The sequence below is a fragment of the Callorhinus ursinus genome, unplaced genomic scaffold (assembly GCF_003265705.2).
Source record: "Callorhinus ursinus isolate GAN/ISIS: 27379988/994484 unplaced genomic scaffold, GSC_fseal_2.0 scaffold25, whole genome shotgun sequence".
In the NCBI taxonomy this organism is placed as follows: domain Eukaryota; kingdom Metazoa; phylum Chordata; class Mammalia; order Carnivora; family Otariidae; genus Callorhinus; species Callorhinus ursinus.
Window position 1 is genome coordinate 29,457,650 of NW_027397087.1, and position 15,604 is coordinate 29,473,253.

Below are 15,604 nucleotides of genomic sequence, written 5' to 3' on the forward strand. Positions count from 1 at the left end.
TCAATGAAGTTTTGATTCAGTGAAGATCTCTCCCACCTCCATATGCTATCCTCAAAGGTAAAAAGAACCATTATATAATGTTGGTTGGATCAAGGTCCAGCTAAACCTTCAATTTTTCCAAAAGTGAATTACCATGACACATTCTAAGTATGGTGAAAACTATAAGCAGTGTATATATACATATGGAAAGTTTCGGTTAATTTAGTTTTTATTTTCTACTTTTTAAAAAAATGATAAGCATTTGTCATAAGCCACTCCTTGAGCACACTGTACAACTTTCACTGTAGAATTGCTCTTCCGCGACGGTTGGATGGCTCAGTGGGTTAACCATCTGCCTTCAGTTCAGGTCATGATCCCAGGGTCCTGGGATAGAGCCCCACATGGGGCTCCCTGCTCAGTGGGGTGCCTGCTTCTCCTTCTTCCCCTGCCCTGCTTGTGCTCTCTCTCTCAAATAAATAAATAAAATCTTTAAAAAAATAAAAATATAGTATTGCTCTTCCTTTGTAAAACTAGGTAAACATAAAATACATATGATCCTCACAATGTTCAAAAATTGCAGAGAAGTAGTTTTATTCATTGTTTGGTCAGGAATTTAATATTAGTATTAATAATTTGAGTAATTCGTTCAAAGAGGAAATCCATATTAATTTTGTGAAGAAGGGTACAAAATTAGAAACTTAAGTTTAATTATCTTTTTAATGTATAAATTTTATTATTTAAAAAAATTTTTTGAAAGATTTTATTTATTTGACAGAGAGAGACACAGCAAGAGAGGGAACACAAGCAGGGGGAATGGGAGAGGGAGAAGCAGGCTTCCCGCCGAGCAGGGAGCCCGATGCGGGGCTCGATCCCAGGACCCTGGGACCCTGACCTGAGCCGGAGGCAGATTCTTAACTACTGAGCCACCCAGGTGCCCCTAATGTATAAATTTTAGTTTTTGATCCAGTTTTCAGGGGGGAAAAGGGAGTCTGTACTTCCCTATGTTTAGAAGAGGTTAAATTGCCGATCTATATTTTACAAAAGCTTTGACAAGGAAACAGATTACATGGAATCTCTGCCTAATTAAAGTGAGACATCATCATATGTTGTATATTTGGAAAGACTCTAGATTCTTTAGGTCAAACTTTTTAGAAACAATTACATATCAGACTTAGACCTCATTGGACACAGCACCATAAAGTTTCTCTTTCCGTCAGTGAAAAATAGCAAATCAGGTTTCAGATCCATCAAAACTTGACTTTAATAGAGTTGGTTTGAGCTACTCCTTAATACGAAGCCTAATTATTAAGGAAGTACTTAGGATAAAAACTCGGCTCTCAATTCAGTAACTATTCTGTTTAATATCCATCTCTAAAAGACAAAGCAAAAAATATAATCTGCAATCATCAGAACTTAGTTTAGAAATTGATAAAATCAGATCAATGCACTGATTTGTATTTGTAAGGAAAAAATAGAAATATCTAGTAGGATATAATCTCAGGAAGCACACAAATGGACAGTCTGTTGTGAAAATAAGTATTTATTAAAAACAAAGTTCAGAAAAAACATACTTGTTAAAACATGGTTAATTTTGACAACAGGAGGTCAGGAAGCAAAAAGTGTGATGAGAAAGTAAGAATATCAGTTACTAAGTTATACCCACCCCTTCAATTATACCCCTGGTTATCTTAAAATATATAATGGTAGCTCTAAATACTCTAGACAGATCTCTGGATTTATGGCATGTTGCCTTTCATGCTTTATTGATTTCCAACTTTAAAATTACTGGCCCAAAGGGTAATATTTTATGATACTAAATCAAATGCATATTCTTGGAAAATTTCTCTCTTTTAATGTAGTCTATGAAATATTGCTGTTTAATTCTATGCTAGAATTTTATCTGTTTTGTTGTTGTTAGAAGCTTTATCAACTGTTTAAATCCTCAGGCCAAATTGCCCTGAAGGAGAAGATACATAGCCGTCCAAATTTTTTCAACATTGCATCTTTGGCCCTCTTTCTTGAAAAGGGTATAGGTTCAGTTTAATTAATACTGAATTTTTTAATGTGCAAAAATCTAACTCTGCTTCTTAAAGCAAATGAAAGGAACAAAAATATAGCACCATTCCAATAATCAAACGCCAGTAAAAATGGCAGCAGTACAAAGATCTAAGCAAATCTCAAACACAGCAGATTTGTAATTAGAACACCATGCAATGATTAATTTTTGGCAAGAACAAGAAGCTTAATAACAGGTAAAAGAAACCAAATACTGCATTATACTGAGTACTAAGCTAAGTAACCATAATTAATCTTACAAATTCTCCAATATCATAATCACTTGCTTTAGAGTAACAGTATATAAGCCTCATTTTTTTAATTAAATGACTGTTTAACAAAGCTAATTGGAACGAATACATTTATGCAAATTTACATCCTAGAATAATAAACAGGAGACATTAGTCAAGGATGGATTAAGAAAGTTCTATTCTTTTTCGTCATCTGAGTGATCAGGTGGCAAAGGACATGCTCTGTGGAAAGAATAGAGAACTTCAATAGTCACCAGAGTATCGACTATTTAAAAAAAATAGTTGTAAACCTATATAAATCATGAACATCAATAGTGCAATGTGTCTGGTCAAGTGAATAGAAATGAGAGAAAATTATACTCATTAGTTGGCAAACACCTACAAATTCCAAGTACTAGAGCAACAAAATCTTTAACTATTTTGCCTGTTAATTTATCAAATCAGTGTTTCTCCTTTAGGGTATGTTGCCATTTTTATTAAGAAGGGAATCTCTATTTCTCTAGAATCTTATATCAATTAAGTGGATTGATAAAGAGTATAACCCTTCAGCAAGAACTTTGTGATAATAGGGATGCCTGGGTGGCTCAGTCAGTTAAGCTTCTGCCTTCAGCCCAGGTCATGATCTCAGGCTCCTGGGAAAGAGTCTCATATCAGTATGGAGCCTGATTCTCCCTCTGACTGCAGCTCCCCCTGCTTGTGCGCTCCCTCCCTCCCTCCCTCTCTCTCTCTGACAAATAAATAAATAAATAAAATCTTAAAAAAAAAAAACAACTTTGTGATACTAAAAAGCAAAAAAATCAACCAGTCCATTTGAGCAAACATAGCAAGTTGCCATATGTATATGTATATTCTTTTGAACCATATAAACATATTACCTAATTGGAAAAAGCTCAAAATTGGTTAAGTTGGTACAAGGTAGTTGTAGCTTTTGAAAAATAATTTACATTACCCCAGAGCCGTTTTATACTCATTACACTTTTTATGGAGAAAAGTCTATGAAAAACTTAACCATAAATCAGAATTTTTTTTAGAGCTGATGAAGGTCTGTGAAATCTATTCTAAAATAAGCAGTTTTGGGGGTGCCTGGATGGCTCAGTCAGTTAAGCGTCTGCCTTCAGCCCAGGTCATGGTCCTAGGGTCCTGGGATCGACCCCAAGTCCGCCTCCCTGCTTAGCAGGAAACCTGCTTCTCCCTCTCCCACTCCCCCTGCTTGTGAGCTCTCTCCCTCTCTTTGTCAAATAAATAAATAAAATCTTTTTAAAAATAAAATAAAATAAGGAGTTTTCAAATTAGATCCCATAAGCCTAAATGGTCATAGAGCTAGTTAGTGAAAAAGGGAAGTTAAAAGTATTCTGACTTGGTATGAGATTATCATCGACTTACCTACTATTACATTACCAAGAAGATGTCATTGTATTTTCCCGGAAGTTAAATCAAATTAACAAATGAACACTATCATGAGCCAAGCTTCCCGTTTGCAAGGACCTGCTGTAATTTATGTATCATAGCTCTATTCAAGGTTTTCGGTAGACAATCTTTCTTGATTCTGATCACCCCCACCATGCAAGTGAAGGGAGTTTACCCTGCCTTTGTGAGAAAAATAAAGCTGTAGGAGTAGCCATGTTTCAGATTATAAATTAGAGAGTTTATAGCAGAAGTCCTTCTGATAAAATGATAGTTTATTAACTACTATCAAAAGTAAATCTATTAATTTACTATCAATAAAAAGGTAATTACAGGGCGCCTGGGTGGCTCAGTTGGTTAAGCGGCTGCCTTCGGCTCAGGTCATGATCCTGGAGTCCCTGGATCGAGTCCCGCATCGGGCTCCCTGCTCAGCAGGGAGTCTGCTTCTCCCTCTGACCCTCCCCCCATCGCATGTGCTTTCTCTCTCATTCTCTCTGTCTCTCAAATAAATAAATAAAATCTTTAAAAAAAAAAAAAAAGGTAATTACAGCTCTCCTAAACAAAGACAAATCTGAGAAAGGGGTCTAAAGGAATAATATAAACCTTTATTATCTGGTTTTATGTCACAAATTTTAACACCGTGGATCAAAGTTCTTTATGAAAATATACATGTAATCTTTCTCCACATAATTGAAAGCCTGTAATATATACTTTATTGTTATGATGATCGATAATGGTCAATGGAATAGCCTTATTTGGCTATATTGCCAAATATTTTGTTTCCTTCATGGAAGTCACAAATAATTCAAGAGGGTTGTAATATACTCTAGAGGTAATATTGACTATTAGCCTATCATATTAGAATGAGAAAGAACAAGGAAGAATGGTGCCAGACAGTGACAGGGAGCTAGAAGAAACTTACAGGATCATGAAAGCAAGTCTATTAAAAGGCTCTATCTAAAAATGTATCCCATTTATTGTTGACTTTTATTGAAACCAGAAATCGTAATAGTGACATAGCAATAAAATCTAAAATTCAGTTACTGCTCTAGAGTTTGACATTCCTTTTAGATATCTCATAACAGGGATGCCTGGCTGGCTCAGTCAGAAGAGCATGTGACTCTTGATCTTGGGGTTGTGAGTTTAAGCCCCACATTGGGTGGAAGGATTGCTAAAAATAAATAAATAAACTTAAATATCTTGTAACATGGATGGTGGGCACTCAATAAACATTTATTAAATTATTTTATGAACAGCATTGAATTGTTAAAATTGTATATGCATAAGCATCATTTTATATATCCAAATATTTTGTTTTGTTTTATTTTTTTTTTAAGATTTTATTTATTTGACAGAGAGATACACAGCGACAGAGGGAACACAAGCAGGGGGAGTGGGAGAGGGAGAAGCAGGCTTCCCGCGGAGCAGGGAGCCGATGAGGGGCTGGATCCCAGGACCCTGGGACCATGACCTGAGCAGAAGGCAGACACTTAACCATCTGAGTCACCCAGGCGCCCCCCAAATATTTTGTTTTAAATGCTCTTTCAGCCATTTTTTTTTTTTAGTTTGTGTTCAATGGAAATCAATTCCACACACAATGCACAATCCCAAACAGACGTACAGTGTTCAGATATGAAGCAAAGGGAATGTTCATTCACACCCAGAGCTCCCCCACATAGCTTGAGATCTATTGGGTCTGGTTGTGGCCCTATAGGTTTCTAAAGATGGCAAATAGTGGTTTAAGACTTATTAAGCATACTATGGTCATATTGGATACTATAAAACGTAAGCATCAGTGTGTGAACATGTGAACCAAAAATTTCATGGAGTGCCTATTTCCAGAAAACTTTCTGTACATCAAGGCAGTTGTAAAAGTTTTACTTTCCAGAATCAAGTACACCTAGGTTTAGGACCAGGTTCTAATTACCTAAAAATACTGATATAGAAAGTGTTCCAAATGTAGCTATTCTGATTCATAAATTTTTTAAATGTATTCATAGAAAGAGCCAAAAGAGTTGTGAATTTAATATAGGCAAGTCTCGGGGCACCTGGGTGGCTCAGTTGAGTAAGCATCCGACTTTTTATTTCGGCTCAGGTCATGATCTCAGGGTTTTGGAATCAAGCCCCACATGGGGCTCTAGGCTCAGCACAGAGTCTGCTTGTCCCTCTCCCTCTGCTCCTCCCCTGCTCACACTCTCTCTCTCAAATAAATAAATAAAATCTTTAACATATATACATATATTTTGGGGCACCTGGGTGGCTCAGTCGTTAAGCATCTGCCTTCGGCTCAGGTCATGATCCAGGGATCCTGGGATCAAGCCCCGCATTGGGCTCCCTGCTCTGCGGGGAGCCTGCTTCTTTCTCTCCCACTCCCCCTGCTTGTGTTCCCTCTCTCGCTGTGTCTCTCTCTGTTGAAAAAATAAATAAAATCTTTAAAAAAATAATAAAATAAAATATATACATGTATCTTATATATATATTTATGCAAGTCTCCTGTCTTCACTTCCCCAAATACCTAATATACATTATTTTTGCCTCCTTCATATCTTTGCATCTTAATTTCAGTATTTGTCAAATATACCTTCAAAACAGGGGCGCCTGGGTGGCTCAGTTGATTAAGCAACTGCCTTCGGCTCAGGTCATGATCCTGGAGTCCCAGGATCGAGTCCTGCACCGGGCTCCCTGCTCAGCAGGGAGTCTGCTTCTCCCTCTGACCCTCCACCCTCTCATGCTCTCTATCATTCTCTCTCTCTCTCAATAAATAAATAAAAAAAATCTTTAAAAAAATATACCTTCAAAACAGAGCAATTTTTAAGTTGTAAAAATTACTTAAATTCAGAAATAAATGGCAGTATTTTAAGATTGCTTGAAATCAAAGCATTTCATATCTTTGGAATCAAGTTAAATGATCCAAGTTAACTAAGTGAATCTGGCATTCTTATTGAATTGGAATGAGTGATAGGAAATACCTGTCATTTGACTTTTAAGTGTATATGCAGAAATTACTCATGCTTAGATTTGTAGTACATTCCAATAAAGCACCAATGCCCTGTAACATGTCAATTACTACATAAAGTCACATGCAATGTCAACTCCAAAGACCCAGAGGAAAGAGTTCCCAAGAGAACAATGAAAACTTACCAATGTAAAATTTTATGTGGAGTCTATCAGCATTAAAATAGGACTGCTGAGGGTGCCTGGGTGGCTGAGTTGGTTAAGCGACTGCCTTTGGCTCAGGTCATGATCCTGGAGTCCCGGGATCGAGTCCCACATCGGGCTCCCTGCTCAGTAGGGAGTCTGCTTCTCCCTCTGACCCTCTTCCCTCTCGTGCTCTCTATCTCTCATTCTCTCTCTCAAATAAATAAATAAAATCTTAAAAAAATAAAAAAATAAAATAAAATAAAATAGGACTGCTGAAATAATACACAGAGGATTTACAATAACACCTGGTGGTTCCTTCCAATGTACATATAAATAGAATCATGGAAGCTTTTTATAGTACCTAATCATTTTATGGCCTTCTAAATTTAATGAATCAAAGTAAAAACCCAATTTCCATTCCACAGCTAATCCCTTTTCTCTAGATCAAGATGAAATTATTGTTATCAAGGAAGAGTTTTAAGTGTCCATATTTCTTAAGCTACATTTAATCACATCGTTAATTTTCAATGTCTCTCTCTCTTCAGTCTTGTATGTGAAACTCTAGCAGATTTAATATTGGCATTCGTTATCTAGTCAAATCCTTCAGATGCTCTGTAAGTAAGTCCAACTGGGAACTCTCACATTTTCTGTGTTAGTGAAATAAAGAGTAGTATTAGTAGATCTGATGAAGACTGTGTTTTCCTTGTCACATTGGACTTCTAGTTACCATATGGATTGGGCTTTAGAATATGTGTTAGTTAACAAGATGTTTTTTGGCCTGGATCTGTTTAACAGTAGAGATGTAGAAGGACAAGCAAGACCACAAGGAGAATGGCCACTGACTGCAGGGCACAAGTGGACACTGTGGGTTCAAACAGAGGACCCGGTGTGCTGGCTAAAGGAATGTGTGACTAAATCTGTGTGGATAGGGCGCCTGGGTGGCTCAGTTGGTTAAGCGACTGCCTTCGGCTCAGGTCATGATCCTGGAGTCCCTGGATCGAGTCCCTGGATTGAGTCCCGCATCGGGCTCCCTGCTCGGCAGGGGGTCTGCTTCTCCCTCTGACCCTCCCCCCATCTCATGTGCTTTCTCTCTCATTCTCTCTCTCTCTCAAATAAATAAATAAAATCTTTAAAAAAAAATAAATAAATCTGTGTGGATAGGAGCAGTGCCAGAAGTAGCAGCCTCAGACTGAGCCTGGCCACCAGCCCCTTGCCCATGTTGGCCGCTGTGCCTTGGGTCAGACCTGCTGTTTGGTGTGCTGTTGGATCATAGGCTTCTGACTGGTGCAGGAGAAGCAGCTAGCAGAGTCTCAAACCAGGGGGCATCATAATGACAGTGACGTGGCACCATCTGCCCACCCATGCTCACCATTCCCCATACCTCCAGTTACATAATTGGTCTTTGAAACACAATTCTTCAAAATTGTTTAGAGAGCCTGGATCCTATTACTTATAAATCTATTTTTTAAAAAGCAGGTTTTCTTTGCCTTTATTTTTTCCAAGTGGCATTACTTTTTTCCTGATTCTTAGAAGTATGTCTGTTGTTGAAAGTTGGTAGCACAAAATGAGGAGAGGGTCTTACCTAGAGATAATCACTATTGATATTTGGTCTGTTTATATACATGTTTTTACACCATAAAAATTGTTCTTCTATATGCAGAATTTTTGCTTAGTATTTATCATGAGCATATTTCTGACATTAAAAGCTTAAAAAGCATGATTTAATTATCTTTTTTTTTTAAAGATTTTATTTAGGGGCGCCTGGGTGGCTCAGTAGTTAAGCATCTGCCTTCAGCTCAGGTCATGGTCCCAGGGTCCTGGGATCGAGCCCCACATCGGGCTCCCTGCTCGGCGGGAAACCTGCTTCTCCCTCTTCCATTCCCCCTGCTGGTGTTTCCTCTCTCACCATCTGTCTCTCTCTGTCAAATAAATATTTTATTTATTTATTTGACAGAGCGAGCGAGAGAGCACAAGCAGGAGGAGCAGTATAGGGAGAGGGAGAAGCAGGCTCCCCACTGAGGAGGGAGTCTGACACAGGGCTGGATCTCAGGACTTAGGGATCATGACCTGAGCCGAAGGCAGATGCTTAACTGAGCAAGCCATCCAGGCACCCTGATTTAATTATCTTCTTTTTTTAAAAGATTTTATTTATTTATTTGACAGAGAGAGAGAGAGATAGTACAAGCAGGGGGAGCGGCAGGCAGAGGGAGAAGCAGGCTCCATGGGAGCCCAATGTGGGATTCCATCCCAGGACCCTGGGATCATGACCTGAGCTGAAGCAGACGCTTAACTGACTGAACCACCCAGTCTTCCCTATTTATCTCCTTTTAAAACTATGTACAGGGGCACCTGGGTGACTCAGTAAGTTAAGCGTCTGCCTTTGGCTCAGGTCATGATCCCAGAGTCCTGGGATGGAGCCCCACATCTGGCTCCCTGCTCCACGGGAAAGCTGCTTCTCCCTCTCTCACTCCCCCTGCTTGTGTTCCCTCTCTCATTGTGTCTCTCTCTGTCAAATAAATAAATAAATAAATAAATAAATAAATAAATAAATAAATAAATAGTGTACACTGGGGGTGTCTGGGTGGCTCAGTCGGTTAAGCATCCCACTCTGGATATCAGCTAAGGTCTTGATCTCAAGGTCATGAGTTCAAGCCCTATACTGGGCTCCACGCTGGGCATGGAGCCTACTAAAAATTAAATGAACAAAAATTTTTAAGAATAAACAAATGTTTAAAAAAAGTATGTACACTGAACTCTGTATGTGTGCAGTTGTATTCCCACCTTTTTTTTTTTTTGAAGTATTTTTAGGTATTTTTAGAGAAGTTGTAAAGAAAATACACCATGGTGTTGTGGTTTTCTAAGTGATGGGGATTTCTATATTTTCCAACTTTTCTACTTTGGTTATTTATTTCTTGTGGAGGTTGAACTAGTAGTTTTTTGAGGGGTTGAGTTAGTAGAATTGATGCTGGATAAACTAACATAGAAATTGCTTTTTTGAAAAAAAAAAGGTATAGAAAATAGTAAAAATGAAAGAATAAAGACAGGAAGTTCACAGTTAATAACTTAGCACTTAGCATCTGATTGGGAACTCTTTGAGTGACTGAAATGAGTAAAAATAATACTTTTCATTGATGTTTGAAATTCAGGAGTGACTTAGAAAAACATGAGCACAAGTTTTAAAAAAACCCTGTTTGTGTCTTCTTATCTGCTCAAGGAGAAACTTTAAAATTACTCAATATCCCCCTGTCTTTTACTTTCAAGAATATAAATATTTTCTTTAGATTTCAGAATATAAAAACTTACTTTCTTTTTGCTTTTCCTAAGCCACTGCTTCCTGCCTCTTCAGGAATCCGATTCTCTTTTTCAGAATCTTTAGGAGACAGCCTGAAGAATTCTCCGATTCCTTTTTGCCACTTGGGAGTTGGGCGCACACAAACTGGATTCCCTCCTGCATACTTATTTTCAACTATAAAATAAAAACAGATGGAACTAAATAAGAACTAAGGATACAATTGCCATTCCTTTTTTTTTAAAGATTTATTTATTTATTTATTTGAGAGAGAGAGAGAGAGAGAGAGAGAGAGAGAATGAGAGAAAGCACGAGAGGGAAGAGGGTCAGAGGGTCAGAGGGTCAGAGGGTCAGAGGGTCAGAGGGTCAGAGGGTCAGAGGGAGAAGCAGACTCAGGGAGCCTGATGTGGGACTCGATCCCCAGACTCCAGGATCATGACCTGAGTTGAAGGCAGTCGCTTAACCAACTGAGCCACCCAGGCGCCCCTGCCATTTCTTAAAGGGAAACAATTCTTTAAATCTACAGAGTTTTAAGTAGTATTACATCCATCTTAAAATAATTAGAAAATGTGAGATGATAAAGCTGTATTCAGTCAATATTATATTATATATTATTATAGTACAATGTATAATAATATTTTGTTAGAGTTATCCTTTGTCCTAGGAAAATAAAATTAACAGAATTTTTACAACTGGAAAATACTTTTCATAATTTAATCAGAAGCAGAGCTATTCAAATAGTTTTATGTATTGTCATACTAACTGACATACATACTGACACATTTTTTCCTAATATGAGGTATAATATAAACCACCAAAATTTTACTTAACAAGATTTTTAAAACACCTGTGAAAGGCAAAATAAATATACAGCAAAAGTGAAAGTTTCCACAAAATTAGGTTTCACTTTTCAAAGCCCTTGGCTCCTTTTCAGTTCATAAGGTAAATCTAATTCCTGATTTTTTTTTTTTTAAGTAAGCTCTACACCCCACGTTGGGTAAACTTATGACCCTGAGATCAAGAGTTGCATGTTTTACCAACTGAACCAAACAGGTGCCCCAATTTCTGATAATTTTTTTATTTTAAAATAGTAATACAGAGGAAAAATTTCTGCCTCTTTATGAAGTAATGGTTAGAATACCAAGATGAGCAAATTACTGAGCCACTACATATTTTTTGCTTTAAACATATTTGTCACAAACTACCTGTTATAAAGTTGCTCCCAAATATACTCTCTGAAGCTTTTTTTTAATTTTTTTAAAAATTTTATTTAGGGGCACCTGGGTGGCTCAGTCATTAAGCGTCTGCCTTCGGCTCAGGTCATGATCCCAGGATCCTGGGATCGAGCCCCGCATCGGCTCCCTGCACAGCAGGAAGCCTGCTTCTCCCACTCCCCCTGCTTGTGTTCCCTCTCACGCTGTGTCTCTCTCTGTCGAATAAATAAATAAAGAGGGAACAATCCTGAGCAGGGCGAGGAGCAGGGGGAGAAGCCGACTCCCCCACTGAGCAGGGAGCCAAATGTAGGACTCTATCCCAGGAGCCACCCAGGCGCCCACTCTCTGAAGTTTTAAGAGTAGAAGTGGCTTTTAAAAAACAGTGATCTGGGGCCCCTGGGTGGAGGAGTCAGTTGAGGGTATGACTCTTAGTTTTGTCTCAGGTGGTGATCTCAGGTTCGTGAGATCTAGTAGGGTCCAGTCGCACTCAGCAATGGAGTCTGCTTGGAGTTTCTCTCTGCCTCTGCCCCTCCCCCCAATCTCTCTAAAATAAATAAATAAATGTTAAAAAAATAAATAATAGTGATCCTTTGGTTCATAATTTTCCAAAAGGAAACTTATAGGTATGCTTTGACTACTTAGAAAGTGTAGGGGACGCCTGGGTGGCTCAGTCCATTAAACGTCTGCCTTTGGCTTGGGTCATGATCCCAGGGTCCTGGGATCGAGCCTCCCATAGGGCTCCCTGCTCAGCAGAGAGACTGCTTCTCTCTCTTCCTCTGCCGCTCCCCCTGTTTGTGCTCTCTCTCTGTGAAAGAAAGAAAGGAAGAAAGAAGAAAGTGTATGGCAGCAACCTATAGCTCAGCACCGAATTCAAACCCAGCTCGGAGTGCCTGGGTGGCTCAGTTGCTTAAGGGTCTGACTTTGGCTCAGGTCATGATCTCAGGGTCCTTGCTTGGCAGGGAGTCTGCTTATCCCTCTCTCTCTGCCCGTCCCCCTGATGGTGCTCTCTCTGTCTCTCTCTCAAATAAATAAATAAAAATCTTTTCTTAAAAGATTTTTATTTATTTGACAGAGAGAGAGACGGCGAGAGAGGGAACACAAGCAGCGGGAGTGGGAGAGGGAGAAGCAGGCTTCCTGCGGAGCAGGGAGCCTGATGTGGGGCTCGATCCCGGGACCCTGGGATCATGCCCTGAGCCGAAGGCAGACGCTTAACTTACTGAGCCACCCAGGTGCCCCAATAAATAAAAATCTTAAAAAAAATTCAAACCTAGCTCTGATTTAATTATGTGACTTTTTTTTAAGATTTCATTTATTGGGCGCCTGGGTGGCTCAGTTGGTTAAACGACTGCCTTCGGCTCGGGTCATGATCCTGGAGTCCCGGGATCGAGTCCCCGAGCAGGGAGCCCGCTTCTCCCTCTGACCCTCCCCCCCCCCATGCTCTATCGCATTCTCTCTGTCAAATAAATAAATAAAATCTTAAAAAAAAGATTTTATTTATTTATTTGACAGAGAGAGACACTGAGAAAGAGAACACAAGCAGGGGAAGTGGAAGAGGGAGAAGCAGGCCTCCTGCGGAGCAGGCTCCATCCCAGGACTCTGGGATCATGACCCCAGCCGAAGGCAGACGCTTGAAGGCAGACGCTTAACGGCTGAGCCACCCAGGCGCCCCTTAATTGTGTGACTTTTACCAAGGTATGTAACCTGAGCTTAAATGTCCTCATCACTTAAAATGAGGTTATTACCAATTGCATACAGTTGATTAAAAATAGAGATCTGTGGGTGCCTGCCTGGCTCAGTTGGTGAAGCATGCTCTTGATCTCAGGGTTGTGATTCTGAACCCCATGTTGGGTGCAGAGATTACTTAAAAATAAAATCTTAAAAAAAAAAAAAAAGAAAACCAACAATGGAGATCCTCAGGGGCACCTGGCTGGCTGAGTGCATAGAGCGTGAGACTCTTGATCTTAGGGTCCTGAGTTCAAGCCCCTCGTTAGGCGAAGAGCTTACTTACAAAAAAATAGAGATCTGTAAATTGCCTTAAGAGATGCATTTGGGGGTGCCTGGGTGGCTCAGTCGGTTGAGCGGCTACCTTTGGCTCAGGTCATGATCCCGGGGTCCTGGGATCGAGTCCCGCATCGGGCTCCCTGCTCAGTGGAGAACCTGCTTCTCCCTCTCCCTCTGCCTGCCGCTCTGCCTACTTGTGCTCTATCTATCTCACTGTCAAATAAATAAAATCTTTAGGGGCGCCTGGGTGGCTCAGTCGTTAAGCATCTGCCTTTGGCTCAGGTCATGATCCCAGGGTCCTGGGATTGAGCCCCGCATCGGGCTCCCTGCTCAGTGGGGAGCCTGCTTCTCCCTCTCCCCCTGCTTGTGCTCCCTCTCTCGCTGTGTCTCTCTCTGTCAAATAAATAAATAAATAATCTTTAAAAAATAAATAAATAAAATCTTTAAAAAAAAAGAAGTGCATTTGGCCAACATATGTTCATTAAGGCCTTATTCAGTTGGCTCTGGTAATTCAACAGTGGACTAGACAATGGCATGTGGCCCTAATTGTAATTTAGTGGTACAGGGTATAGAATATCCTCAATAAATTAATCACCTTTCAAAACTTTTGACCTACAGCTCCTTTTTATCTAAAGACAGTAAATTAGTAAATATTTTCTAATGAAATATTTAGAGCAGGGGTAAGTTTAGGTTAACTTAAGAACCTATGAAGTTCTTCACAGTGCTCCCCTGTACGTTCTTAATTAGGCCTTGTGGAATTAATCTTCCTAACTGCTCAACTTCCTAGAAATGGAATGAGGCACCAGATGGCACGGTATTTTCTCAACCTCTCCTTGCACAGAAGGAGCAGTGTGAAGCTATTTCATCGGCCAAGTTTTCCCTTCTAATGTCCCAAAAGCAGTATCAGGAGCTGCATAGTTGGAAAACACACACACACGCCATGCTAAAAAAAACAAAAAACAAAAACAAAAATACATGCAGAAATGAAAACAAAAACTTTTACACTAAGAAGACAACGTGAGGGCGCCTGGGTGGCTCAGTTGGTTAAGCAACTGCCTTCGGCTCCACTCATGATCCAGGATTGAGTCCCACATCGAGCTCCCCACTCAGCGGGGAGTCTGCTTCTCCCTCTGACCCTCCTCCCTCTCGTGCTCTCTGTCTCTCATTCTCTCTCTCAAATAAATAAAATCTTTTTTTAAAAAAAAGAAAAGGAAAAGACAACGTGATTAGCACCATCAACTATGGTCCTAATTCTTAATCTAGTGAAGGGGAGCTTAAATAGCCTCTTGCAGGAAAAAGCCATGTGCCGATATTAAAAATAAAAATGCCAAACTAGAAAAGAAAAATAATTTGAAGATAAACCGTGTCTGTCCCTAACCCCGAGGTTGGAGATTCTTTTCCTTACGACCCCCACCTTTACCCCAACCCGCCGAGAGGCCAAGGTCCCCTCATTATATCAGAGGGCAAGGAAGAAATTCGAGTGTGAGGATCTCAGGAGAATAAAATTCCCCCGTGGGTCAGGAGGCTTGCAGGTCAGGAGAACTGTGATGTAAGGCCTGATCCCCTTTGAGAAGGTTCCTCCAGGAGTTGCAGGGGCGCTTTTTACCTTTCCTTGACGAAAGCGATGTGGAATTAGTGGCAGAAGTGGAAGAACCAAGCACCTTCCTGGGGGCTCGCGAAGCCACCACTGCGAAGAGGCAAAAGAGAGCATTCAAAACAGCGCAGTAAGGTTCCGACACCGAGTCTCTCAGAACCACGCTCTCACCACAGTCTCCGACCCCGCCGCTTGGAGAGGAGAGCCCCGCGATCCAGAACAGCCCGACAACCCTCCCCTGTCCGCGCCTCTCCTTCCTCCTGGTAAACGGGCCCGGCCGCGGCTTCCAGAACTGCTGGACTAGTCTGCTCACAGGGCGGTGGAGAGCCCTGGCCTCTCCCGCCGGTAGCGGGGCTGCCCGGAGAACCCCCTGCCCTCCACTGCCGTGCCCAACTACCTCACCTTTTCTGTAGGTGCCTGGGACACTGTCCGCTTTCGTCCGCACCATGTTCAGATTCGAGGAGATGAGAGCAATCGATTGACTTTCCAACCGCGGGTGTTTAACTGCACAAGAACCCGAAAAACGAATCTCCCGCCACAGTTTATATTGGTCTCTTTCCCGCGCGCTCTTCGGGCTCTCCAGGGAAGCCGCTCCCATTGGTTCCGCGCCGTCCCCCCGCAACCAATCGCCGTTGTCCCGCGATGACAGCGGCGGGGCTCGGCTCAGTATCGTCCC

General features: G+C 40.7%; 2 protein-coding genes across 3 annotated transcripts in view; one reads left to right on the forward strand and one right to left on the reverse strand.

Annotated features, from left to right (window-relative positions):
- The window catches only part of TRIP4 (thyroid hormone receptor interactor 4), an 89,441-nt gene that overhangs the window by 4,356 nt on the left and 69,481 nt on the right, over positions 1–15,604 (forward strand). The gene's annotated exons all lie outside the window — the stretch shown is intronic.
- On the reverse strand, positions 1,504–15,490 carry PCLAF (PCNA clamp associated factor). Its single transcript, XM_025884590.2, has 4 exons — positions 15,331–15,490; positions 14,941–15,021; positions 10,134–10,296; positions 1,504–2,507 (listed from the first exon to the last, which is right to left on the reverse strand). The coding sequence occupies exons 1-4, from the start codon at positions 15,374–15,376 to the stop codon at positions 2,462–2,464; spliced, it is 336 nt and encodes a 111-aa protein (XP_025740375.1). The 5' UTR covers positions 15,377–15,490; the 3' UTR covers positions 1,504–2,461.